General features: G+C 43.0%; 1 protein-coding gene across 4 annotated transcripts in view; it reads left to right on the forward strand.

Annotated features, from left to right (window-relative positions):
* Positions 1 to 26,707, forward strand: part of iffo2b (intermediate filament family orphan 2b) — a 40,835-nt gene extending 14,128 nt beyond the window's left edge. Inside the window, exons 2-9 of one of the 4 annotated variants that reach the window (XM_041888402.1) lie at positions 17,812 to 17,872; positions 20,527 to 20,622; positions 22,293 to 22,361; positions 22,886 to 23,056; positions 23,433 to 23,584; positions 23,935 to 24,133; positions 24,446 to 24,544; positions 24,963 to 26,707. In XM_041888402.1, the coding sequence (XP_041744336.1) occupies positions 17,812 to 17,872; positions 20,527 to 20,622; positions 22,293 to 22,361; positions 22,886 to 23,056; positions 23,433 to 23,584; positions 23,935 to 24,133; positions 24,446 to 24,544; positions 24,963 to 25,196 (1,081 nt within the window). In that variant the 3' untranslated portion in view covers positions 25,197 to 26,707. The remainder of the gene's footprint in view (positions 1 to 17,811; positions 17,873 to 20,526; positions 20,623 to 22,292; positions 22,362 to 22,885; positions 23,057 to 23,432; positions 23,585 to 23,934; positions 24,134 to 24,445; positions 24,545 to 24,962) is intronic. The other 3 variants (XM_041888403.1, XM_041888404.1, XM_041888405.1) reach the window with 3 other exon arrangements.
* Positions 26,708 to 27,913: the final 1,206 nt, after the last annotated feature.

The following is a 27,913-nucleotide window of genomic DNA, read 5'->3' on the forward strand; positions in this document are numbered from 1 at the left end:
AAAGTATTTGATCCCCTGCTGATTTTGTACGTTTGCCCACTAACAAATACATGATCAGTCTATAATTTTAATGGTAGGTTTATTTGAACAGTGAGAGACAGAATAACAACAAAAAAATCCAGAAAAACGCATGTCAAAAATTTTATAAATTGATTTGCATTTTAATGAGGGAAATAAGTATTTGACCCCTCTGCAAAACATGACTTAGTACTTGGTGGCAAAACCCTTGTTGGCAATCACAGAGATCAGACGTTTCTTGTAGTTGGCCACCAGGTTTGCACAGATCTCAGGAGGGATTTTGTCCCACTCCTCTTTGCAGATCTTCTCCAAGTCATTAAGGTTTCGAGCCTGACGTTTGGCAACTCGAACCTTTAGCTCCACAGATTTTCTATGGGATTAAGGTCTGGAGACTGGCTAGGCCACTCCAGGACCTTAATGTGCTTCTTCTTGAGCCACTCCTTTGTTTCCTTGGCTGTGTGTTTTGGGTCATTGTCATGCTGGAATACCCATCCATGACCCATTTTCAATGCCCTGGCTGAGGGAAGGAGTTTCTCACCCAAGATTTGACGGTACATGGCGCCGTCCCTTTGATGCGGTGAAGTTGTCCTGTCCCCTTAGCAGAAAAACACCCCCAAAGCATAATGTTTCCACCTCCTCCATGTTTGACGGTGGGGATGGTGTTCTTGGGGTCATAGGCAGCATTCCTCCTCCTCCAAACACGGCGAGTTGAGTTGATGCCAAAGAGCTCGATTTTGGTCTCATCTGACCACAACACTTCCACCCAGTTCTCCTCTGAATCATTCAGATGTTCATTGGCAAACTTCAGATGGGCCTGTATATGTGCTTTCTTGAGCAGGGGGACCTTGCGGGCGCTGCAGGATTTCAGTCCTTCACGGTGTAGTGTGTTACCAATTGTTTTCTTGGTGACTATGGTCCCAGCTGCCTTGAGATCATTGACAAGATCCTCCCGTGTAGTTCTGGGCTGATTCCTCACCGTTCTCATGATCATTGCAACTCCACGAGGTGAGATCTTAAATGGAGCCCCAGGCCGAGGGAGATTGACAGTTCTTTTGTGTTTCTTCCATTTGCGAATAATCGCACCAGCTGTTGCCACCTTCTCACCAAGCTGCTTGGCGATGGTCTTGTAGCCCATTCCAGCCTTGTGTAGGTCTACAGTCTTGTCCCTGACATCCTTGGAGAGCTCTTTGGTCTTGGCCATGGTGGCGAGTTTGGAATCTGATTGATTGATTGTATCTGTGGACAGGTGTCTTTTATACAGGTAACAAGCTGAGATTAGGAGCACTCCCTTTAAGAGTGTGCTCCTAATCTCAGCTCATTACCTGTATAAAAGACACCTGGGAGCCAGAAATCTTTCTGATTGAGAGGGGGTCAAATACTTATTTCCCTCATTAAAATGCTAATCAATTTATAACATTTTTGACATGTGTTTTTCTGGATTTTGTTGTTGTTATTCTGTCTCTCACTGTTCAAATAAACCTACCATTAAAATTATAGACTGATAATTTCTTTGTCAGTGGGCAAACTTACAAAATCAGCAGGGGATCAAATACTTTTTTTCCTCACTGTATGTACAACCTCCTTCCCTCAATGTTAAACCTATCTAATCCAGTCCCCTCTAAAGTCGCATAAATAAGCACTATACTGTCTGTGCCCTTTACATGCACACAGGCATACACGAACGAACACACACACACACACACACACACACACACACACACACAACGTTAGCCTGAGGCTTAACATGCAAAGTTTAAGACCGGCATGTTGGACACACACAACCACACACGGCATGCTGCTCTACAGTTTTTAGCATCTTAGAAATACAGAAAATATGTACATATTTGTGGACATAAGGGTATTCTAGAGTCAAGTCAGGCTTCACCCTCCCAGCTGCTTGTCCTTTTCAATGTTATTGATATGTCTGTAGTGAACATTGGCGGTTCAAGCTGGTTCAGTGTGGTCTATTTGAAGTGTAGTATTTATGGCTGTGGTCTTCCTTCCCAGTAAGGGTAGGCAGCAGAGGAATCTGATGAGTCATATAATACTTACTGTGCCATTCAGAACTCAACCACTTCTCATTCGACCAGTATTGAACCATGTACATATCTAAGCCAGTTTTCCAATGGGCATCAATATTCATTCATGATGTACAGTGGGGAAAAAAAGTATTTAGTCAGCCACCAATTGTGCAACTTCTCCCACTTAAAAAGATGAGAGAGGCCTGTAATTTTCATCATAGGTACACGTCAACTATGACAGACAAAATCAGGAAAGAAAATCCAGAAAATCACATTGTAGGATTTATTATGAATTTATTTGCAAATTATGGTGGAAAATAAGTATTTGGTCAATAACAAAAGTTTCTCAATACTTTGTTATATACCGTTTGTTGGCAATGACACAGGTCAAACGTTTTCTGTAAGTCTTCACAAGGTTTTCACACACTGTTGCTGGTATTTTGGCCCATTCCTCCATGCAGATCTCCTCTAGAGCAGTGATGTTTTGGGGCTGTCGCTGGGCAACACAGACTTTCAACTCCCTCCAAAGATTTTCTATGGGGTTGAGATCTGGAGACTGGCTAGGCCACTCCAGGACCTTGAAATGCTTCTTACGAAGCCACTCCTTCGTTGCCCGGGCGGTGTGTTTGGGATCATTGTCATGCTGAAAGACCCAGCCACGTTTCATCTTCAATGCCCTTGCTGATGGAAGGAGGTTTTCACTCAAAATCTCACAATACATGGCCCCATTCATTCTTTCCTTTACACGGATCAGTCGTCCTGGTCCCTTTGCAGAAAAACAGCCCCAAAGCATGATGTTTCCACCCCCATGCTTCACAGTAGGTATGGTGTTCTTTGGATGCAACTCAGCATTCTTTGTCCTTCAAACCCGACGAGTTGAGTTTTTACCAAAAAGTTATATTTTGGTTTCATCTGACCATATGACATTCTCCCAATCATCTTCTGGATCATCCAAATGCACTCTAGCAAACTTCAGACGGGCCTGGACATGTCCTGGCTTAAGCAGGGGGACACGTCTGGCACTGCAGGATTTGAGTCCCTGGCGGCGTAGTGTGTTACTGATGGTAGGCTTTGTTACTTTGGTCCCAGCTCTCTGCAGGTCATTCACTAGGTCCCCCCGTGTGGTTCTGGGATTTTTGCTCACCGTTCTTGTGATCATTTTGACCCCACGGGGTGAGATCTTGCGTCGTGGGAGATTATCAGTGGTCTTGTATGTCTTCCATTTCCTAATAATTGCTCCCACAGTTGATTTCTTCAAACCAAGCTGCTTACCTATTGCATATTCAGTCTTCCCAGCCTGGTGCAGGTCTACAATTTTGTTTCTGGTGTCCTTTGACGGCTCTTTGGTCTTGGCCATAGTGGAGTTTGGAGTGTGACTGTTTGAGGTTGTGGACAGGTGTCTTTTATACTGATAACAAGTTCAAACAGGTGCCATTAATACAGGTAACGAGTGGAGGACAGAGGAGCCTCTTAAAGAATAAGTTACAGGTCTGTGAGAGCCAGAAATCTTGCTTGTTTGTAGGTGACCAAATACTTATTTTCCACCATAATTTGCAAATAAATTCATTAAAAATCCTACAATGTGATTTTCTGGATTTTTTTTCCTCAATTTGTCTGTCATAGTTGACATGTACCTATGATGAAAATTACAGGCCTCTCTCATCTTTTTAAGTGGGAGAACTTGCACAATTGGTGGCTGACTAAATACTTTTTTCCCCCCACTGTACATTACTGCACCACATCACCATCAGAATTGATCTGAAAGTTTTTTCAGTTATTTTATTGCAATATTATTTATTATTGTGTTATTTTGCATTTTAGCTGATGCTCTCTATGATTATGGAGTAGTTTATGGAGTGGAAATGTCAAGTTGTATAAAACATAGTTAAGAAAAAATCAATAGACAGTGGGTGCTCCTCTCTTTTACCACAATACTTAGGTTAGTTTCTCATTCAGAAAAATACATTCTCTTACTCCCAGCAGGCCAATGAAATGGTGCCCTGGTGACGAATTCCATCACATAGCAACCCTCATGTTTTTAGTTTTTGCTGTGACTGTGACCTGTCAGAGAGGAGTGCTATATTTAAGACTGAGTGTGGAACAGGTCACCAGCATTTATTGAATGACGACCCCACCAGCTGTTTTATAGGCTACAGTGTACACTACATGGTGGAGTAAGGCATGACGGTACAGTAGCTCTGTGTATCAGATGTATGCAGTCAGTGGCATGGTCTCCCTGGACACGAGAAAGCTACTTGGAGAAGGGTGATGGGAGAGGAAGGGAGTGGGTGGGGAGGAGGAGGGGGATGGAGTCAGGCAGGGAGCAGGGAATGAGATCAGGGCAAATCAAATGAGGTCTGACCTTGAGGTGTTGTTGGCTATTCAGCACAAGCAGACCCCCACCCTCCACCCCGCCTGCAGCCTCTAGGGGGAGACTCCGCCGTCCAACCGACCGGCCGTATGCCTGCTGCTCTACCCACACCACCACCACTCATTAGTACCCTACACATATCCCTGGCTCTGTTGAAATTATAGATCACAGGGCCAGCCCGATGACATACAATCAATGACCCCCTCAGATATATCTTCATTTCCCAACAGACAGCCTCTGACTCAAACAACCGACTGACCTTTTTTTTTGTATTTTCCATCTTAACCCCTGTGTCAAACCCCTCTGCACCCCACCTTCTGCCCTCCCTGCGAGCACCCCGCCCGCTCCATTTGTTGAGATGAATCTGTGCTGTGCAGGAGGTAAATTATGGCTGAAGCCCCTTCAATGCGATATATATAATTGCATGGAGAGGATGTGGGATGCTGTCACGGAACAGGCGATATACGGTATAGAGACATGGATGGAGCTCAATAGGATTAATCACATACAGTACGTGTGTGTTCTAGCCTTGGTGGCTGGTGTGATTTATCCGTGTTGTCACCGGGTTCATCATGGTCCTGTCTGTGTCACGGAGGGTGATGAAAGGGCCTGTTATTCCTTGATGAAACAGACATATTGATCCTTCAATCCCGTAACACTAACACTTCCGATTTTTCGATCGCCACCTCTCATATGTGCATTATTGATGATAATTATGGTGATCTATTTCTGACTGTGGTCAATAATGAAAAATTATAAAATAATGCTTGAGTGTGTATCAGATTTTCACAATATTATCGTATATATATATATATATATATATATATATATATATATATATATATATATATACAGTGGGGAAAAAAGTATTTAGTCAGCCACCAATTGTGCAAGTTCTCCCACTTAAAAAGATGAGAGAGGCCTGTAATTTTCATCATAGGTACACGTCAACTATGACAGACAAATTGAGAAAAAATAATCCAGAAAATCCCATTGTAGGATTTTTAATGAATTTATTTGCAAATTATGGTGGAAAATAAGTATTTGGTCACCTACAAACAAGCAAGATTTCTGGCTCTCACAGACCTGTAACTTCTTCTTTAAGAGGCTCCTCTGTCCTCCACTCGTTACCTGTATTAATGGCACCTGTTTGAACTTGTTATCAGTATAAAAGACACCTGTCCACAACCTCAAACAGTCACACTCCAAACTCCACAATGGCCAAGACCAAAGAGCTGTCAAAGGACACCAAAAACAAAATTGTAGACCTGCACCAGGCTGGGAAGACTGAATCTGCAATAGGTAAGCAGCTTGGTTTGAAGAAATCAACTGTGGGAGCAATTATTAGGAAATGGAAGACATACAAGACCACTGATAATCTCCCCTCGATCTGGGGCTCCACGCAAGATCTCACCCCGTGGGGTCAAAATGATCACAAGAACGGTGAGCAAAAATCCCAGAACCACACGGGGGGGACCTAGTGAATGACCTGCAGAGAGCTGGGACCAAAGTAACAAAGCCTACCATCAGTAACACACTACGCCGCCAGGGACTCAAATCCTGCAGTGCCAGACGTGTCCCCCTGCTTAAGCCAGTACATGTCCAGGCCCGTCTGAAGTGCATTTGGATGATCCAGAAGAGGATTGGGAGAATGTCATATGGTCAGATGAAACCAAAATATAACTTTTTTGGTAAAAACTCAACTCGTCATGTTTGGAGGACAAAGAATGCTGAGTTGCATCCAAAGAACACCATACCTACTGTGAAGCATGGGGTTGGAAACATCATGCTTTGGGGCTGTTTTTCTGCAAAGGGACCAGGACAACTGATCCGTGTAAAGGAAAGAATGAATGGGGCCATGTATCGTGAGATTTTGAGTGAAACCCTCCTTCCATCAGCAAGGGCATTGAAGATGAAACGTGGCTGGGTCTTTCAGCATGACAATGATCCCAAACACACCGCCCGGGCAACGAAGGAGTGGCTTCGTAAGAAGCATTTCAAGGTCCTGGAGTGGCCTACCCAGTCTCCAGATCTCAACCCCATAGAAAATCTTTGGAGGGAGTTGAAAGTCTGTGTTGCCCAGCGACAGCCCCAAAACATCACTGCTCTAGAGGAGATCTGCATGGAGGAATGGGCCAAAATACCAGCAATAGTGTGTGAAAACCTTTTGAAGACTTACAGAAAACGTTTGACCTGTGTCATTGCCAACAAAGGGTATATAACAAAGTATTGAGACATTTTTGTTATTGACCAAATACTTATTTTCCACCATCATATGCCAATAAATTCATTAAAAATCCTACAATGTGATTTTCTGGATTTTTTTTTCTCATTTTGTCTGTCATAGTTGACGTGTACCTATGATGAAAATTACAGGCCTCTCTCATCTTTTTAAGTGGGAGAACTTGCACAATTGGTGGCTGACTAAATACTTTTTTTCCCCACTGTATATATAGAAAAATCATTTTGTGTTGATTTGATATTGTAATTGATTCTGTAGTTACTAGCATTGTCCCCCAACCATTCCAACACCATGTCCTTTGAGAACCCTGAGGAAAGGGCAGCCAATGTCCCTGCATCAGCAAAACATTTACTGTTTTACATGACATTCATGATAGAGACACTTGGAATGTACTGTAATCCTAGAACTGTATGCAAATGAAAATAGAGGGTTCTTGTCGATGTGGAAGACCTATTTCTCAGAGTGAAATGTTAACCACACAGTTGTGGTTTACAGGGCGTGGTGTGACTTAGAGGTGATTCACTGAGAACAGACGCATGAATGGTCTGTCCCTCTGAATTCCAGAGTGCCTGTGTACTGTTCTCAGTGATGAGAGGCCAGAGCTTTACTGGAAAAAGGCTGACCAGTAACTTGGATCTGGCCTTATACAGATGTTGTTACTTGGGGAATAAATGAGTTGGCAAAGAGCACCTTATCTCTTGGGCATTTTTCCTTCAACAATGCAGAGCGGCCATCATAGATCTGACCATGTAACTTTGTTACTCCAATACCTGAAAATTTAAAATGTATGTGTTCTAGACGTAACAACAACAACTTCTATGCACCCTAAAAATTTAATTTTTAACTAATAAAAAAACACTAAAAACAAGAATATACCTTTCAGATGGAGAAACCGTGCTTGCTGGGTAATGGTTATGATTCCCTGTGTCCTCAGGCAGAGTGATGAATAAAGGTTTAGACAGCTCGCGTGCAAATTAAGCTCCCTAGGCATACTGCGCTGGGAAGGAGTGTATGTTGGCAGGTCTTGTCTTGCTGGAATTCTATTGTTCTGCAGAGAGAAATAATACGAGAATCTCAGGCTCGGTCTGCCCTGAAGTGCATTATTTTAGGCTTGTTTAGAACCATTCTACAGTGTCAGACATGTTTTTAGGGGATTGTTTTCTGATTGGTTATTCAAATGAAATAGTGTATGTATACATTGTTTATGTAGGCTATACATTAGATGTGAGTAGGAATACATATTCATAAATCATGTCTGTAGGAATCAAAGTATGAGTCCAGACTGTACTCTGGTTGTGTTACAGCAGCCTGACTGGAGAGCAGGCATCTGGTCTTACACAGACAGATGTCTTTGGGATGACACAGTCAGGCTAATAGTCTCCTGCTGTCTTTGTCCTTGTAAGGAGACTCCAGGTCGTTTCACAGACTCCAGCTAAAGGCAAAACTCATCCAACAATCCTTTTGGAGCGGGGTTATGGCAGAAGACAGAATACCTCTCCCATGTTGTAGTGTCTGTCCTCTCTGTTTTGGAGGAGTTATGGTAGAATGTTTATTTGGATGCCTTAGTTTCCACTCAGTACAGGTCTAATGACTACTGTGATTCAGAGAATCTTTCCATAACCTGGAAGTGATGGAGCAACTCTGCCACAGGACCATTTCCTCTGTTGCTTGGCAGAGATGGGATGAATCTGAATGGAGAACACAGATTTATGTTGGAGACTCCAGTTTCCCAACACAGTGTGAAGGAAATGACATAGTGCCCATTCGGGAAGTGGCACACTACTGTACCTAAATTGTAAGTGACGCAGAGCACATGCAGATACTGTGACAGACTGTTTTCCTCTGTCTGCAGAGGGAGGATGTGATGCAGTTGTGAACTCCAATGACCTTTGGAGTCCTGCAGTGGCAGGCAGGGTGTTTGGACACAGTAAAGTAGCAGTGCCAGCATTTAAGAACAACACTTAAATCACAGTGTGAGCTGGAGACCACCCAGCCAGGGATACTTCTCTCTAGCTAATTAGACCGTGTCAACAACATTCAGTGGCTCCTGAAAAGCAACAAATCTAGGTTTGTTAGATAGAAGTAGGCCTACGCTCTAGTGACGTTTTTTGTTTATGCTACATTCAATGGTGAATTCGAGAAAAATTGCTTTTAGAGCAAAAGATAAGATCTGAAAGAAGTCTTTAACGCCGTGGTGGAATGATTGTTACTTGAGTATTTTTGTCTCTGGTCCTGTTGCTATGGTGAGGGCATGGCCAGAAAAAATGTGCCAGCATTTCTGTGGTGTTTTGTTCACATCCCTCACCCCCATTGGTTAGAAAACCCATAAAGTGGTTTATAGTCACATTGGGGGCTCTATTTTCGGCTGCCGTGAAGGCTGCGCTAGTGTCAAACGCACGTTCATTGACAATTTCGGCCGGTTATGCCCCATTTAAATCGTGATGTACAGTGAGGGAAAAAAGTATTTGATCCCCTGCTGATTTTGTACGTTTGCCCACTGACAAAGAAATGATCAGTCTATAATTGTAATGGTAGGTTTATTTGAACAGTGAGAGACAGAATAACAACAAAAAAATCCAGAAAAACGCATGTTATAAATTGATTTGCATTTTAATGAGGGAAATAAGTATTTGACCCCCTCTCAATCAGAAAGATTTCTGGCTCCCAGGTGTCTTTTATACAGGTAACGAGCTGAGATTAGGAGCACACTCTTAAACGGAGTGCTCCTAATATCAGCTTGTTACCTGTATAAAAGACACGTGTCCACAGAAGCAATCAATCAATCAGATTCCAAACTCTCCACCATGGCCAAGACCAAAGAGCTCTCCAAGGATGTCAGGGACAAGATTGTAGACCTACACACGGCTGGAATGGGCTACAAGACCATCGCCAAGCAGCTTGGTGAGAAGGTGACAACAGTTGGTGCGATTATTCGCAAATGGAAGAAACACAAAAGAACTGTCAATCTCCCTCGGCCTGGGGCTCCATGCAAGATCTCACCTCGTGGAGTTGCAATGATCATGAGAACGGTGAGGAATCAGCCCAGAACTACACAGGAGGATCTTGTCAATGATCTCAAGGCAGCTGGGACCATAGTCACCAAGAAAACAATTGGTAACACACTACGCCGTGAAGGACTGAAATCCTGCAGCGCCCGCAAGGTCCCCCTGCTCAAGAAAGCACATATACATCTGAAGTTTGCCAATGAACGTCTGAATGATTCAGAGGAGAAGTGGGTGAAAGTGTTGTGGTCAGATGAGACCAGAATGGAGCTCTTTGGCATCAACTCAACTCGCCGTGTTTGGAGGAGGAGGAATACTGCCTATGACCCCAAGAACACCATCCCCACTGTCAAACATGGAGGTGGAAACATTATGCTTTGGGGGTGTTTTTCTGCTAAGGGGACAGGACAACTTCACCGCATCAAAGGGACGATGGACGGGGCCATGTACCGTCAAATCTTGGGTGAGAACCTCCTTCCCTCAGCCAGGGCATTGAACATGGGTCGTGGATGGGTATTCTATCATGACAATGACCCAAAACACACGGCCAAGGCAACAAAGGAGTGGCTCAAGAAGAAGCACATTAAGGTCCTGGAGTGGCCTAGCCAGTCTCCAGACCTTAATCCCATAGAAAATCTGTGGAGGGAGCTGAAGGTTCGAGTTGCCAAACATCAGCCTCGAAACCTTAATGACTTGGAGAATATCTGCAAAGAGGAGTGGGACAAAATCCCTCCTGAGATGTGTTCAAACCTGGTGGCCAACTACAAGAAACGTCTGACCTCTGTGATTCCCAACAATGGTTTTGCCACCAAGTACTAAGTCAGGTTTTGCAGAGGGGTCAAATACTTATTTCCCTCATTAAAATGCAAATCAATTGATAACATTTTTGACATGTGTTTTTCTGGATTTTTGTTGTTGTTATTCTGTCTCTCACTGTTCAAATACACCTACCATTAACATTTTTGACTGATCATTTCTTTGTCAGTGGGCAAACGTACAAAATCAGCAGGGGATCAAATACTTTTTTCCCCTCACTGTATTTCATTACACCGCACATCAACTTCATGCAATCACGTTCCGCTACTGGATGGAGAGCATAGGATAATTTCACAATGTAAGACAAGATGGAGGAGAGTCTCTCATCAGAGATCGCAAAATATGAGCTTTTCATTCAAGACATGGGAAACATTGTTTCAGTTGATAATAAAACATGTTTCATTTAGTTACTTTTTCCTCAACTTGTTTCTATAACTTTCTAGCAAGTCAAGCTAGCTTACAGAGCAGCTAGCTAGCTAGCTAGCTAAAAGCTAGGCTATACTGTAGCTAGCAACCTCCACCTAATAATTATCATAAACTAACGTCAATACAATCACAATAAACTAAAACGGGAGGCAACAGTTAAAGTATAATTGGTTTAACAGCCAATGGGTATTATTTTTAACATACTATGAAACTAGTACTCACTTATAAGAATCGGTAAATGTTTACAAGTTGCTAGCTATCCCATAAACCCATAATCGAAAACCACTTACATCTTCTTCTGTGGTTTGGTAAATTCCTGTTCTTCTACGGACTCTGGCCGGACTAAAGAAGACACAGAGTTTGGACAAATTCAAAATATGCAGCATCCGTCTCGCAACAGAGCCTTCAACCGCAACGCGGCGTTGCAATTCCACTCAGCTGTGGACGGTCCCCATTCAAATGAATGACATCCGGCGCAACGTAATGGAGTGCTTATGGTTACATCCGATGTCCACCAGATACATATGCGTTTTGTTTTGCCGGATGCATCTGGTGGACATGAGGCGTTAATGTGAATGAGGCATTAAAGCCAGCTAGTGCTCTGCTATTTTCAAAATGTTGTGCAAGGATTGGTAATTTACCCATATCAGCTCGCTTGCGCTCAGATGGGCGCGGTGGAAATATTTGAGATGTGTCCTTAAAAAATATGATCCAAAGTGCTAATTTCAGGCAGCGCTGGTAGGGATATTTAAGCCCCACCAAAAGCTTGTTTAAGCGGTAACGCGGTTGGTTATGGCATGAATTTTGACAGCGGAAACGCAGCCTATCCAGCTGTGATGCACACTGCCCATATGCGCATGGAACATATAGTATTTAGAAACATGTTTTTTCCCCCATTTCGTTTTATTTGATTAAAACCAAGCATAGCCTCTCCTCCTCTCAATGAAGGTTGTTTTTATTTTGTCCTACCCAATGCAGTCGCCAAGTAGGCTAGTCAAGATTGTCGATAAAGGGTTTGGCTCATGAGACCGATTGGAAATCAATTTTAAATCACCAAAGCTTTATTAAAATAAAGTTTGAGTGGAGCAAAACAGTGAGCTGACATTCCCTTTTTATCTATGTATTGTAGGCAGGCCCAGATAATTTTTGCCATGCATCTCCCATTTTGGATGTGCGTAAAACCCTGTCCATGATGTAGGCTACTTGTCCATGCCCATCATGAAACAAGAGATGAGAACCTCAGTGAATACCGGTGAAGCTCGTATTTAGAAGTTATCTTCCTGTAACAATGGCTTGTTTTCCATTTCATATGTTCAAAACCCTCCGTAGGCTACCCTTACCCTAGACCTACTATAACGAAGGCTGGTTCAACAGCAATGCCTAGTGTCTTTTTTATCCTGGTGATTTTATATAATTACATTCGACATGTATTTATTGTTGTTGTTCTTTAAAAAAACAGAATGCTTGTTTTTTGTTTTATTTGATTAAAACCAAACTTATTAGAATAATTCACCTTCCTGGTTTGATGGTGAGAACGTCCGTGGCATGCGTGCAAAGCAACTTCTGGAGAAGTGTGAATGCGATCTGTAGGATGGTTCCAATATGTTTATAAAACATTATATTTGGAGGCAGTATAAAAGTGAGTGGACATTCATTCCCCCCTTCTCTTTATATTGGATCTTTATCCAGCTCCTGTGACAAGTTAGACTATGGATGGTTTTACGCACATCCTAAGTTCCCTTGACTGTATTATACGCCCACGGGGAGCAATTATGGTGCCTCTAACTGTATTTAGATAGCCCATTTAAAACAAGTTGTTTTGTTTTTATTAGAATTTGAATTTCGAATTATACACTTGTCTTTTTAGACCTTATCAATAGCCTAGTGAATTTCATTTTTGTAATTATTGAATTTTGGGAGGGAACTCAATTGGGGTCTCAACTTACAGTGGACAATTAGAATAGTAGAATACACAAGGTGCAATTTCCAAATGTGGTTGTGCATCAGCAGTTTTTCTCTTGTTATGTCAGTCACGGACAGTCACTCAATTAGCCCATGTCAGCAAAAACTTTTTAGATTGGCAAGATAGTCTAGCCAGCCATCTAAACTTGTAGTAATCATGGTCGAATTACCGACCGGGGCCCCCATTGATTTTGTTAGGCACTCTCACTCAGATATCATATTAATGCAAACATTTCTCTCCACCCTATGGAAAAATGTGTAGAATTGCAGGAAATTAGCTGTAAAACTGCAACAGAATTTCACTTAGGGCCCCCAAAAGACAAGGGCTGGCTCTAACTGCATGTGTGGACCCGCGAGCCACTGCAGCCCCTCATGATGAGTTCAGATTTGTTGTGGCCCCCACCCCCATCAAAGTGGTCCGTCCCTAGTTTATACAAACAATAACTCTGAAGGTTTTCTTGAGTAACAACATTCCTTTTCTGGCTGTTAAATATTTTCAATTATTTATTCCAATGGTATTAATCTCCTTAGAGGTCACATACATTGACATTAATTTCCAGGTTCTTGCCCAAGCTGTAGCACGTGCTAGTTCTTCCTTGTGTGATGTGGATGGAAGGAATGTTTATTCCGTTGATGTTAGCCACTGAATTCCATGTAATGATGAGGCTCTGGTAGATGCCTTTTAAAGACATGTGCCGGGTACTTTGGCGACTAAGAAAGTATTTTTTAAACTCCAGCTTTGGGCTGGATGTGTCTGTGCATTTGGAAAGTATTCAGACCCCTTCACTTTTTCCACATTTTGTTACGTTACAACCTTATTCTAAAAGGGATTAAATAATCCCCCCCCCCTCATCAATCTCTACACAATACCCCATAATGACAAAGTGAAAACAGGTTTTAGATTTTTTTGCAAATTTAGTAAAAATAAATAAATAAAATACCCTTTGCTATGAGACTCGAAATTGAGCTCAGGTACATCCTGTTTCCATTGATCATCCTTGATGTTTCTACAACTTGGAGTCCACCTGTGGTAAATTCAATTGATTGGACATGATTTGGAAAATCACACACCTGTCTATATAAGGTCCCACAGTTGACAGTGCATGTCAGATCAAAATCCAAGCCATGAGGTCGAAGGAATTGTCCGTAGAGCTCCGAGACAGGATTGATTCAGGCGCTGACGAAGATGGAGGCCTCGCGACTAGCTCTTAGGAAACTATGCAGTATTTTGTTTTTTAATGTATTATTTTTTACATTATTAGCTCAGAAAGTGTTTTGTATCATTACATATAGCCGGGAAAAACAAGCATTTCGCTACACCCGCAATAACATCTGCTAAACACGTATATATGTGACAAATAAAATAAAATAAAATTTGAGACAGGATTGTGTCGAGGCACAGATCTGGGGAAGGGTACAAAGAAATTTCTGCAGCATTGAATGTCCCCAAGAACACAGTGGCCTCCATCATTCTTAAATGGAAGAGGTTTGGAACCACCAAGATTCTTTCTAGAGCTGGCCGCCTGGCCAAACTGAGCAATCGGGGGAGAAGTGCCTTGGTCAGGGAGGTGACCAAGAACCTGATGGTCACTCTGACAGAGCTCCAGAGTTCCTGCAGCACTTCACCAAATCAGGCCTTTATGGTAGACAGGCCAGATGGAAGCCACTCCTCAGTAAAAGGCACATGACAGCCGGCATGGAGTTTGCCAGATGGCACCTAAAGGACGCTCAGACCATGAGAAACAAGATTCTCTAGTCTGATGAAACCAAGATTGAACTCTTTGGCCTGAATGCCAAGCGTCACGTCTGGAGGAAACCTAAAAATAGCTGAGCAGCGACACTCCCCATCCAACCTGACAGAGCTTTAGAGGTTCAGCAATCAGTTGTGTTGTGACAAGGAAGCCAATTTGCGAAAAGACCAAGTCCATATTATGGCAAGAACAGCTCAAATAAGCAAAGAGAAAGGACAGTCCATCATTACTTCAATAACTTTTGAAAGTTTCTTCAAGTGCAGTCGCAAAAACCATCAAGCGCTATAATGGAACTGACTCTCATGAGGACCGCCCCAGGAAAGGAAGACCAAGAGTTACCTCTGCTGCAGAGGATTAGTTCATTAGAGTTAACTGCACCTCAGATTGCAGCCCAAATAAATGCTTCACAGAGTTCAAGTAACAGACACATCTCAACATCAACTGTTCAGAGGAGACTGCGTGAATCAGGCCTTCATGGTCGAATTGCTGCAAAGAAACCACCACTAAAGGACACCAATAAGAAGAAGAGACTTGCTTGGGCCAAGAAACACAAGCAATGGACATTAGACCGGTGGAAATCTGTCCTTTGGTCTGATGAGTCCAAATTTGAGATTTTTGGTTCCAACCGCCGTGTCGTTGTGAGACGCAGAGTAGGTGAACGGATGATCTCCACATGTGTTGTTCTCACCGTGAAGCATGGAGGAGGAGGTGTGATGATGTGGGGGTGCTTTGCTGGTGACACTGTCTGTGATTTATTTAGAATTCAAGGCACACTTAACCAGCATGAATACCACAGCATTCTGCAGCGATACGCCATCCCATATTGTTTGCGCTTAGTGGAGCTATCATTTGTTTTTCAACAGGACAATGACCCAACACACCTCCAGGCTGTGTAAGGGCTATTTGACCAAGAAGGAGAGTGCTGCAGCAGATGACCTAGCCTCCACAATCACCCGACCTCAACCCAATTGAGATGGTTTGGGATGAGTTGGACACAGAGTGAAGGAAAAGCAGTCAACAAATGCTCAGCATCTGTGGGAAATCCTCCAAGACTGTTGGAAAATCATTCCAGGTGAAGCTGGTTCAGAGAATGCCAAGAGTGTGCAAAGCTGTCATCAAGTCAAAGGGTGGCTACTTTGAAGAATATAAAATATAAAATATACTTTGATTTGTTTAACACGTTTTTGGTTACTACATGATTCCATATGTGTTATTTCATAGTTTTGATGTCTTCACTATTATTCTACAATGTAGAAAATAGTAAAATAAAGAAAAACCCTTGAATGAGTAGGTGTGTCCAAACCTTTGACTGGTACTGTATGTAAATGTGATATTTCAGTTTTTTATACATTTACAAAAACCTGTTTTTGCTTTGTAATTATGGGGTATTGTGTGTAGATTGATGAGGGGGGAAAAACAATTGAATCCATTTTACAATAAGGCTGTAACGTAACAAAATGTGGAAAATGTCATGGGGTCTGAATACTTTCCGAATGCACTGCATAATCAATTAGCCACGAAATCGCTAGTTTGGAAGTGAGTGTTTTCTTGAAGTTCTGCTGTGCCATTTTCCCTACATTTCCCCCTAGCAATTCGAGTTCTAGCCAATGAGCTTCAGCCCCTCACATTTGAGTGACAGCTAGCAAGAGGCCTGCCCAGCGTTATCCAATGAGGTTGTGTCAGAGAGAGGGAGAGGGAGAGAGAGGACAATGACGCACATACACTACATGACCAAAAGTATGTGGACACCTGCTCGTCGAACATCTCATTCTAAAATCATGGGTATTAATATGGAGTTGGTCCCCCCTTTGCTGCTATAACAGCCTCCACACAGCTGGGAAGGCTTTCCAGTAGATGTTGGAACATTGCTGCGGGGACTTGCTTCCATTCAGCTACAAGATCATTAGTGAGGTCGGGCGCTGATGTTGGGTGATTAGGCCTGGCTCACAGTCGGCGTTCCAATTCATCCCAAAGGTGTTTGATGGGGTTGAGGTCAGGGCTCTGTGCAGGCCAGTCAAGTTCTTCCACACCGATCTCGACAAACCATTTCTGTATGGACCTTGCTTTGTGCACGGGGGCATTGTAATGCTGAAACAGGAAAGGGCCTTCCCCAAACTGTTGCCACAAAGTTGGAAGCACAGAATCGTCAAGAATGTCATTGTATGCTATAGTATTAAGATTTCCCTTCACTGTAACTAAGGGGCCTATCCCGAGCCATTAAAAACAGCCTCAGACCATTATTCCTCCTCCACCAAACTTTACATTCGGGCAGGTAGAGTTCTCCTGGCATTCACCAAACCCAGATTCATCCGTCGGACTGCCAGATGGTGAAGCGTGATTCATCACTGCAGAGAACGCGTTTCCACTGCTCCAGAGTCCAATGGCGGTGAGCTTTACACCACTCCAGCCGTCCCTTGGCATTGCGCATGGTGATTTTAGGCTTGTGTGCGGCTGTTCGGCCATGGAAACTAATTTCATGAAGCTCCCGACGAACAGTTCTTGTGCTGACGTTGCTTCCAGAGGCAGTTTGGAACTCGGTAGTGAGTGTTGCAACCGAGGACAGACGGTCCCGTTCTGTGAGCTTGTGTGGCCTACCACTTTGCGGCTGAGCCATTGTTGCTCCTAGACGTTTCCACTTCACAACAACAACACTTACAGTTGACCGGGGCAGCTCTAGCAGGGCAGACATTTGACAAACTGACTTGTTGGAAAGGTGGCATCCTATGACGGTGCCACGTTGAAAGTCACTGAGCTCTTCAGTAAAGCCATTCTACTGCCAATGTTTCCTATGGAGATTGCATGGCTGTGTGCTCGATTTTATACACCTGTCAGAAACGTGTGGCTGAAATAGTGGCATCCACAAATTTAAAGGGGCTCCACATACTTTTGTATATATAGTGTATGACTTTACTATCTGTGACACTCTATTCACACTAATATACCTCAAAGGTCAATAAGGCGTATATGTTACAATACTCATGTATAATACTCATGTCCCGTGTAGCTCAGTTGGTAGAACATGGCGCTTGCAACGCCAGGGTTGTGGGTTCGATTCCCACGGGGGACCAGTATGAAAAATGTATGCACTCACTAACTGTAAGTCGCTCTGGATAAGAGCGTCTGCTAAATGACTAAAATGTAAATGTATAAGCATAGCCATGTAAGTGCAGTTAACTGACCCTCCGTGTGTTCTGTGTTGTAGATGGGAAGAGGAGCTGAACAGACGAGAGCATATGGAGTCCATTGTGGAATCCATGCAGGAGGTAAGTAAACATTAACCATCAATTCACCTTCACCATTACATCATTTCACCTTCACCATTACATCAATATACCTTCACCATTATATCAATTCACCTTCACATCAATTTACCTTCACCATTACAACAATTCACTTTCACCATTGCATCAATATATTTTCACCATTAGAACAATTCACCACCATTACATCAATTTACCGTCACCATTACAACAATTCACCTTCACCATTACATCAATTCACTCTAATCTCTAATCTCAACATCCAATTCTACTAAAGAAGACAGACAGAGAGACAAAAATGAAGCATATAGGTGCTTGAAAATATATATTCCCTGCTGAATCACTTACCTCGCATAGCAGACCTGAATGTCAGTGTCTCACCACTATTCCCTGTCTCTCTGTGTAGATAAAACACATTAGTCCCCATCGTCACATCAGTTTACAGTATCATGGCCCAAGGCAGGCACTATACTTCCTATGCCACATCAAAAGCCTCAGCAGGTGCTAGTATAGTAGCAACCCCCTCTTTCTGCACCACCGTCGACGGACACATCGATCAACGGCAGCATCTGTGTTTGTTTTGGATTATGGGTCAGCAGAATGCTGGAAGTGAAGAGAATTCCCTGGGGGGCTCTTACCTCTCTGAGCTCACACAGGCAGATGTTGTTTAGCATGGAATTGAAACAGGAAATCTGCTCTATGATAGTAATTTGATAAAGGATATCAGGTGATTATGTAGCGTGATTTACTATGTATGTAGTCCCCCTCTGCATCTACTGTAATGTCCGTAATCCATCTTTATCACTTAGTTATTCCACACCATAATGTACAAATATACAGTGAGCTCCATAATTCATTGGACAGTGACCATTTTTTTGTTATTTTGGTTCTGTACTCTAGCACTTTGAGTTTGAAAGGATACAATGACAATGAGGGTGGAGTGCAGACTGTCAGCTTTAATTTGAGGGTATTTTCATACATATCGGATGAACCGTTTAGAAATTATAGAAGCTTTTGTACATGGTCCCCCCCATTTTCAGGCATCAAAAAACATTGGACAGTTTAACATAATGTAGAATAAAGTAATCATTGTTAATATTTGGTCGCATATCCTTTGCATGCAATGACTGCTTGAAGTCTGCGATGCATTGACATCAACAGACGCTGGGTATCTTCCCTGGTGATGCTCTGCCAGGCCTGTAGTGCAGCCATCTTCAGTTCCTGCTTATTTTGGGGACTTATTGCCTTCAGTCTCCTCTTCAGCATGTAAAATGCATGTTCAATTGGATTCAGATCCGGTGATTGTCTCGGCCAGTCAAGGATTTTCCACTTTTTGGCCATCAAAAACCCCTTTGTTGCTCTAGCAGTATGTTTAGGGTCATTGTCTTGTTGCATGATGAAGTGCCGTCCAATGAGTTTGGAGGCATTTGGTTTTATCTGAGCAGATAAAATATTTCTGTAGACTTTCATTCATTGTTCTACTTCTGTCTGCAGTCACATCATCGATAAAGACAAGTGAGCCTGTTCCACTGGCAGCCATACAGGCCCAAGCCATAACACCCCCTCCACGGATGAGGTGGTATGCTTTGGATCATGGGAATTTCTTTTTTTTCTCCACACTTTCCTCTTTCCATCCCTCTGGTACATGTCAATCTTTGTATCATCTGTCCACAATACTTTTTTCCAGAACTCTTGGGGCTCTTTTAGGTGCTTTTTAGCAAACTGTAATCTCGCCTTTCTGTTCTTCAGACTTATCAGTGGTTTGCATCTTGTAGTGTACCCTCTGTAGTCCTGCTGGTGTAGTCTTCTACGTATGGTAGACTTTGACACATCTACACCTGCATCCAGGAGAGTGTTTTTGATCTGTTGGGCTGTTGTCAGGGGGTTTTCTTCACCATAGAGAGTATTCTCCGGTCATCCACTACAGTGGTCTTCCTCAGTCTACCGGGTCTTTTGACATAATTGAGTTCACCGGTTGTTTTTTTCTTGTTAATGATGAACCAAACTGTTGACTTGGGCATGGCCAGGGTTTTTGCAATGTTCCTGATTGATTGATTTTCATTTCTGAGCCTTATGACGGCCAGCTTCATTTGCATCGACACTGCTGTCTTCCTCATGTTGTCACACCCCAACAACAACCTCCAAAGGCAATAGCAAAGTCTAGAATCAATACTATTCATCAACAGCTCTCCTGCATTCACTAACGACACAAATTAATACACCTGCCTAATGACACACATCTGTGAAGCCAATTTAACAAATACTTGTAGTACCTTAAAATGGGGGGACCATGTACAAAAGGTGCTGTCATTTCTAAATGATTCATCCGATATGTATGAAAATAGCCTCAAATTAAAGCTGACAGTCTGCACTTCACCCTCATTGTCATTGTATCCTTTCAAACTCAAAGTGCTAGAGTACAGAACTAAAATAACAAAAAAATGGTTACTGTCCAATGAATTATGGAGCTCACTGTAGATTGGGGCCATATTCAATATTATTCAATATCTCAAATATGGTAAATAAGAATGTGTGTTGGTTTTTGCTGCATGTGTTTGAGTGTATGTGCTTGGGGCATGTGTTTTGAATTGTGTAAATCTGTGTGTGTGTGTGTGTGTGTGTGTGTGTGTGTGTGTGTGTGGGGGGTGTATGTTCAGAGTGCCCAGGAGTCAGAGGAGATCCAGGATGAACTGAATGAGAAGGTGGACAGGTTGAAGGCTGAGCTGGTGGTCTTTAAGAGTCTTATGAGCGATGTGAGTATAGCATACACACCCTCCCTTCACACTCCACTGCAGCACACTGTCACAGACTGACAGATACCACAGTCATATTCCTGTTAAAAGGATGCCAATTATATTCTCAACAATACAACAGCAGTGGTTGTATTGACAGTAGTATTGTTCTTCATAGGTGATGATAGATGTTGTCAGTCATACTGTAGAGGTCCTTTGGGCTTCATTCATCATCCTGAACACTCAGAGACTTCGCTCCAGGACAGGCTAGCAGATTCACACCCCTCCTTATTTGGATTTTTACCCAGCAATGGAAACATATTCTGCTGCAAACGCAAGAGGGCCTTTCAGATAGGCATTCATTGAATGCTCAGATAGCAAGCGTTCATAAACAGACAGTCAATCAGCAGGACCTTACGCTATGTCTGCGCAGCACTTTATTTTTCCCATGGAGCTTGGCTCTAGTGTGACGGCTGTAATATATTGCAGCTGGCTCAGCCTTAGCTTTTGTTTGGTCAGGAATGAATACACAAAACTAGCAAGGAGTCGTTTGGATTTCCGTTGAAACCATTCTAGCTTGGCACCCTCTCTTATTTACTTCTGTATTTAACTGGCCATGTCGGTTAGTGGCATTATGGGTAATAGCAGCTTCCTCCTCATGGCACAAATATCTGTAGTCAGAGAAGGATACAGTTGAAGTCGGAAGTTAACATACACCTTAGCCAAATACATTTAAACTCAGTTTTTCACAATTCCTGACATTTAATCCTATTCCCTGTCTTAGGTCAGTTAGGATCACCACTTTATTTTAAGAATGTGAAATGTTAGAATAATAGTAGAGAGTGATTTATTTCAGCTTTTATTTCTTTCATCACATTCCCAGTGGGTCAGAAGTTTACATACACTCAATTAGTATTTGGTAGCATTGCCTTTAAATTGTTTAACTTGGGTCAAACGTTTTGGGTAGCCTTCCACAAGCTTCCCACAATAAGTTGGGTGAATTTTGGCCCATTCCTCCTGACAGAGCTGGTGTAACTGAGTCAGGTTTGTAGGCCTCCTTGCTCGCACACGCTTTTTCAGTTCTGCCCACAAATTTTCTATAGGATTAAGGTCAGGGCTTTGTGATGGCCACTCCAATACCTTGACTTTGTTGTCCTTAAGCCATTTTGCCACAACTTTGGAAGTATGCTTGGGATCATTGTCCATTTGGAAGACCCATTTGCGACCAAGCTTTAACTTCCTGACTGATGTCTTGAGATGTTGCTTCAATATATCCACATAATGTTCCTTCCTCATGATGCCATTTTCCAAGCTGTTTAAAGGCACAGTCAACTTAGTGTATGTAAACCTCTGACCCACTGGAATTGTGATACAGTGAATTATAAGTGAAATAATCTGTCTGTAAACAATTGTTGGAAAAATTACTTGTGTCATGCACAAAGTAGATGTCCTAACCGACTTGCAAAAATGATAGTTTTTTTAAAAGGGACATTTGTGGAGTGGTTAAAAAACGGGTTTTAATGACTCCAACCTAAGTATGTAAACTTCCGACTTCAACTGTATATGCAGTACAGTAGTACATATGAGGCAACACACAGTGTGACCTGATAGACCTCCAGGGTAGTGAATAAACACTGTGATTTGGGACGTGTCCTTTGAATAGGTGTACTTTGTCGTTGCTCACTATTAAGGGCGGTCGACGTCTGAGTTCCCAATATGTCAGGCGTTCCCAATATGTCAGGAGGGATCTGGATATGAAAGTAAGAGATACCTCTATTCCTGCCTTCCCACTTCCCTTCACCCTAGAATCAAAATACTAGCCTTTCCCTTACCACACTACTGTGAAACAGTGTTGTGAGTGTTGTAGACAGTGAAGTATAGAATTGTTTGGTCATAACTAGCATATTAGAGTAATTGCAAATTATTGAGTGACAAAAAGAAGCATGAGATGCAGGAGTGATCAAATTCACCTTGGAGTGTAGGATGTTTCCTTTGTACCTTCACAGAGATGTTGCATGATGTGTTATTGACCCAGACTGACTGGATGTGGGTTTCTGCTGGGTCTGCAATCTAACCATAGTGTATTCAATTGACTTTAATACTGCTTCAAAGGCCAGTCACAGATACACACTCATGGACGAACTCAGCATGTGACTTATGTTATTCATATCAGTCCGATAGCTTTGAAATGCCTTTAGACATTTGTTGAGTACAGTAAGTAGAGGTTTTGGGTGGATGATTCTCCGCTTCACAGCCAACACAGACACCTCTCCTTCCTCTCCAGCAAATGTCTGACCTGGACACTAAGATCCAGGAGAAAGCCATGCGGGTGGACATGGACATCTGCCGGCGCATCGACATCACCGCCAAACTGTGTGACGTGGCTCAGCAGCGCAACTCAGAGGACATGTCCAAGATGTTCAACGTCAGCCCGGCCAGGTCGCTCCCAGAGAGGGTGTGTATCTATCTGTATGTTAGGCCTCAGTCTGAAACAACTAACAGTATACTGCTGCTACACTTTCTTCTACATAGGCAGACACACACAGCCACAAACACAATGCTCATTGACCCTTCCTCCATATATACACACACACACTCGCTGCTCAGTAGTGAACTGACGCTGTGACTTTCCACGCTGCACCACGTTATCACATTGCGCCGACAGTGCTGGCTAAAGCCAAAATATGAATCCAGCCAGAATCAAACCAGAAGCTTTTTAGGTGGTGCAAGGTACTGCCTAAATTATTAATGTCAGATTAGACAAACTGCCCAAAATTCAGTCCTGCATTGATGCAGTGAGTGAGTATCCTGGTTGTGCGTGTGTGTTCCAGGGTGCCATGGCGTGCTGCAGGAAGAAGGAGCACAGGCCTGTATCTGATGAGGACAGCTCTGAGATGGATGCGGACCCCAGCACCAGTACCTCAGAGGAGGAGGAGGTCCCTCTTAACATCACTGATGAAATGAAACGAATGCTCAACCAACTGTGAGTCAGCCTTCACACGGACACTCATTACAGCTATTCAGGAAGAAAAGAGCTGCCTTCATTATGACCCCCTCCACACACACACGCACACACACACACACCACAGGAGGCTGCTGATGGGAGAATGGCTCATAATAATGTCCGGAACGGAGCAAATGGAATGGCATCAAACACCTGTCACTGTCTCAAGTCTTTCTCAAACACTGTATGTAGTCCTGCATGTCTTCTCTATGCATCTTTCTTCCTCCTCTGTGTTTGGACCTCTTGTGAATGTGGTGCCTGTTGTGTTTCTCCTCCTTTCCTCCCCCTCTCTCTTTTTTCCTTCCTCTCCCTGTCTCTGTGCCACACAGACATTGTTCAGATGATAATTGTGTTGCCAGGAGGGAGACATTTGACATTGATGACGACTGTGACAGCCTGACGTGGGAAGAGAATGACGAGACCCTGTTGCTATGGGAGGACTTCACCAACTATAACATCCAACCTGGTGCCATCACCACGGCAAACTGCACAGCCACCAGCGCAGCCAACAGCAACACAGAGGAGCCTGTGAGTCGGATTAGATACCACACAGTAAATGTCAAGGATACATATGTACAGGACAATGCAAAAACATTTCAATTACCACTACCTGCTGATATACTAATGGTCAAGGGTACAGGAGGGCATTGAGGAGTCGGTTACCTACCAGACTTCCCATCCATTCATATTCAGCAAACTCAAATGTTTGCAGTAAAATAACTTATTTTCATTTTGACTTGGCGGTCAAATCCTGCCCATTGTTATGCTCACAGTTGAGAAATGAAATGCAATATACAAAGTGAGTGAGTGTTTTAGCTAATCCTCTTTGCTTCTTCCCAGGTCTCTCAGGATGGAAGCCTGGGCAGCCTCATAGATGAGACCGAATCACTATTCAAGACCAGAGAGCAGGAGTACCAGGAGACCATTGGTGCGATTGAGGTGAACATGCTGTGTGTGTGTGTGTGTGTGTGTGTGCGTGCGTGTATGAGAGAGAGAATGTGACAAAAATAGAGGGAGAATGAAATTCCCTGAGATGTATCTGCCTGTTAGAGATATATTGTATCTAATATAAATACCTGTCAAGTAACAGTACATGGGAGGACAACGACTGCCTTTGATTTGTTGGTTGTTTTGTCCCTCTTGCTGTTTGGTTTTGATTTGTGACTCCGGTGACGATTCATCTGGCCAGAGTGACTCAGTCCCTGGCAGGGCTGGCACCTGTCCCAGCTCAACGTCACTGATGTCTCTTTCTCTCTCTCCTCCCTACCCTCTCTCTTCGGTCTTCCTTACTCTATCCCCTTCTCTCTCTTTCTCTGGCTCCCTTTCTCCTCTCCCATCATCTCTCCCTCCCACTCAGATGGAGCTAGCCACAGCGAAGAGTGACATGAACAGACACCTGCATGAGTACATGGAGATGTGTAGCATGAAGCGTGGTCTGGACGTGCAGATGGAGACATGCAGGAGGATGATCAAAGGGGGCAGGAACTCTCCCTCCGTTAGCTCGGTGGCCAGCAGCGACTCAGGGAATACTGACGAGATCCAGGACGAACTACTGGACAAGGACGGAGAGGCAGAGGTGCCAATCAGCTGATGGCTGTCCTGCCTGGCACCACCCCTCCCTCCCCCACTCACTGACAGACAGCTGCTCACAGAGCTCCACCCTGCTTGGGGGCTGGCCCGTTTGGCACTTTTGGCTGGTGGTCCTGATGGTCCTAAGTCTGGCCCACTGTCCCAGGCCTAGAACTGGTGCTTAATGTCTCTGTTCTCATATGGATGGAGGGGGACGGGGTTCCTTTGCTTCACAAGTGTTATAAGGCAGAGGTGGCATATACAATATAGTGTCTGAGCTGTGCTCTCTTCCTCAGTGCTGCCTTGCTGGTTCCTTCAACCTAGTCAGAGCTCCACATGAACATCCAGCAAAACAATCAACATTATCAAACCAGTCGTACTGGCTCACTATTAGCATAGTCGAAACAGTTGCACTGTCACCATTGTCATTCTGTTGGCCTGAGGCGGACAGTCCATTTGGTCAACAGGGAACAACATACACAACAGTATTCACCAGTGAGAATATATGCCTGTTTTTTAATAATCACACAGAAAATCACAAATCAAGAGCAATCACACAATTTTCTACTTGCATGTACCCCATGGATTCAGATGGATCATTCACATACAGTACACTGTACATTGAAATGTTCTCACCAGAGTCCAAACAAAAAAACAGCCTGACTGGACTCTCCATGGTTACCAGTGTTGACTGGGGAACGGAGCACAGCCCTTTGCTGCATAATGCATTGTTCAAGTTCTATGCAATCTAGCTAGCCTTATTTCAGGATGACCTTCCTTACCCTTCTTTTCCCTTATGATTTGCCTTTTTAAGCTGGGCAGGTGTGTTCTGTCATTCAGAGTGCTCCTGTGTGTTCTCCAAAGTGGAAGGTGCAGAATTATCTCAAAAAAGGGAAATGTTGGAACAGTGACCCTAGTTGTCTTTGTCAAAGGCATACCTTCCCTCCCTACCCATGTTCATTTAATATCCGTAAACATGGAAAAGATTATCCAAAATAATATGGAACAAGGTGCCAGCAAATATGCTGTTTTTGATTTGTATTGCCTTTTGCTGATTACTATCATACTAAGCTTCAGTTAAGTTTAGTAATTTCCCCTTAAATGTATCTGTTATGATTGGGAGAACTAAGTTCTTGATTGTCCCTTGGCTACTCTTTGGTAAGTCCAAAGGGCTGTTGAGAGTCATCGGTTTGTCCTCTCAGAGAGAGGGTCCTGAAGATATATTACACAAAACAATCACGGAAACTGGCAACACCATGTACATTGGTTGCTAATACCTTTCCTAACTTATACACTGTACAATGCCATATTTAGGTTATATTTTTGCCAATCTGGGCGACTAACCTCAGATGGCGTCTCACAACAACTCCCCTCCCTTCTGTCCAGCCTATCATATTCCGTTGTCCCATTGTCATGTGCCCTGGATTGGGCTTAGAATTGTTTGTACATACATAAGAGGCACAGGAGGTTGGTGGCACCTTAATTGGGGAGAACGGGCTCATTCTAATGACTGTAGCGGAATCAGTGGAATGGGAGCAAATTCATCAAACACATGGTTTCCAGGTGTTTCATGCCATTCCATGAGCCGTTCTCCCCTCAGCAGCCTCCTGCGATAAGAGGGCTGTTGGCATGTGATCGTATACCCTAGATGCCTTTCTGTTCATATTGCTCTATAGGTAATTAATTTTGTTGTATTACATTCTGTCTAATGATTTTCATTGAGTTAATCAATTAACAAAATTTATGAACGCTTAAGGATTGGGAGAGGTTTTCTGCAAGTTATTTTTCAATTGGTTTATGAAATGTTGTTAGTTTGCAGAATCAAGGACAAAAGTGCTATTTGTATGATGAGGATTTTTAAGATGTGAAAATTACATTTCTCATTGCATTGTCTCTATGGGGAAGAGGGGCTATTTCATTTGGTTGTTTTACATTTGAACTAGAGGCACATCATAGTTGCAGTACAATAGTGTTGCAATTCTCTATTATTTCTTAAATCAAGAGACATGTTGAGATCGGAATCAATTCCTGTAGCTTTAAAATTGCCCTATAGTCCATGAAATTGCACTGTACAGATTGAATTGTGAGTGTTGAGGCAGAAATGAAATATTCTCTATTGTTGTATTAACAATCATGGATGGTCAAAATGGTCAGGACACTTAACGATTTCATAATTTCATCTGACACAAAAATGCTGGCCCAACCAGTCTGTGGTGTATTATTTCCCCTCACCATAGTAAAATATCCAGACACATAGCAGATAACATTTAGGGAGAGGCCTTATTCCCAGCTAACCATTAAAATTCATTGTATACGATTTTAAACCAGCATGACGTAAGCCATGTTTTGTTCGTCCTTTGTTGCACCATAAGTGTAGGCTGGTAACCATTAGGCCTATGCCCATATTTCTCATGATGTCTCAATGTAATCTCTACAAAGAGAACGAATCAGATAACATGCGCGATATATAGCCGACTAGGTGAAAAATCTGTCTGTGCCCTTAAGCAAGGCACTTAATCCTAATTGCTCCTGTAAGTCGCTCTGGATAAGAGCGTCTGCTAAATGACTAAAATGTAAATGTAAATATACAAAAGTATGTGGACACCCCTTCAAATTAGTGGATTCGGCTATTTCAGCCACACCTGTTGCTGACAGGTGTATAAAATCGAGCACACCGCCATGCAATCTCCATAGACAAACATTGGCAGTAGAATGGCCTTACAGAAGAGCTCAGTGACT

Source organism: Coregonus clupeaformis, chromosome 10 (genome assembly GCF_020615455.1).
Source record: "Coregonus clupeaformis isolate EN_2021a chromosome 10, ASM2061545v1, whole genome shotgun sequence".
In the NCBI taxonomy this organism is placed as follows: domain Eukaryota; kingdom Metazoa; phylum Chordata; class Actinopteri; order Salmoniformes; family Salmonidae; genus Coregonus; species Coregonus clupeaformis.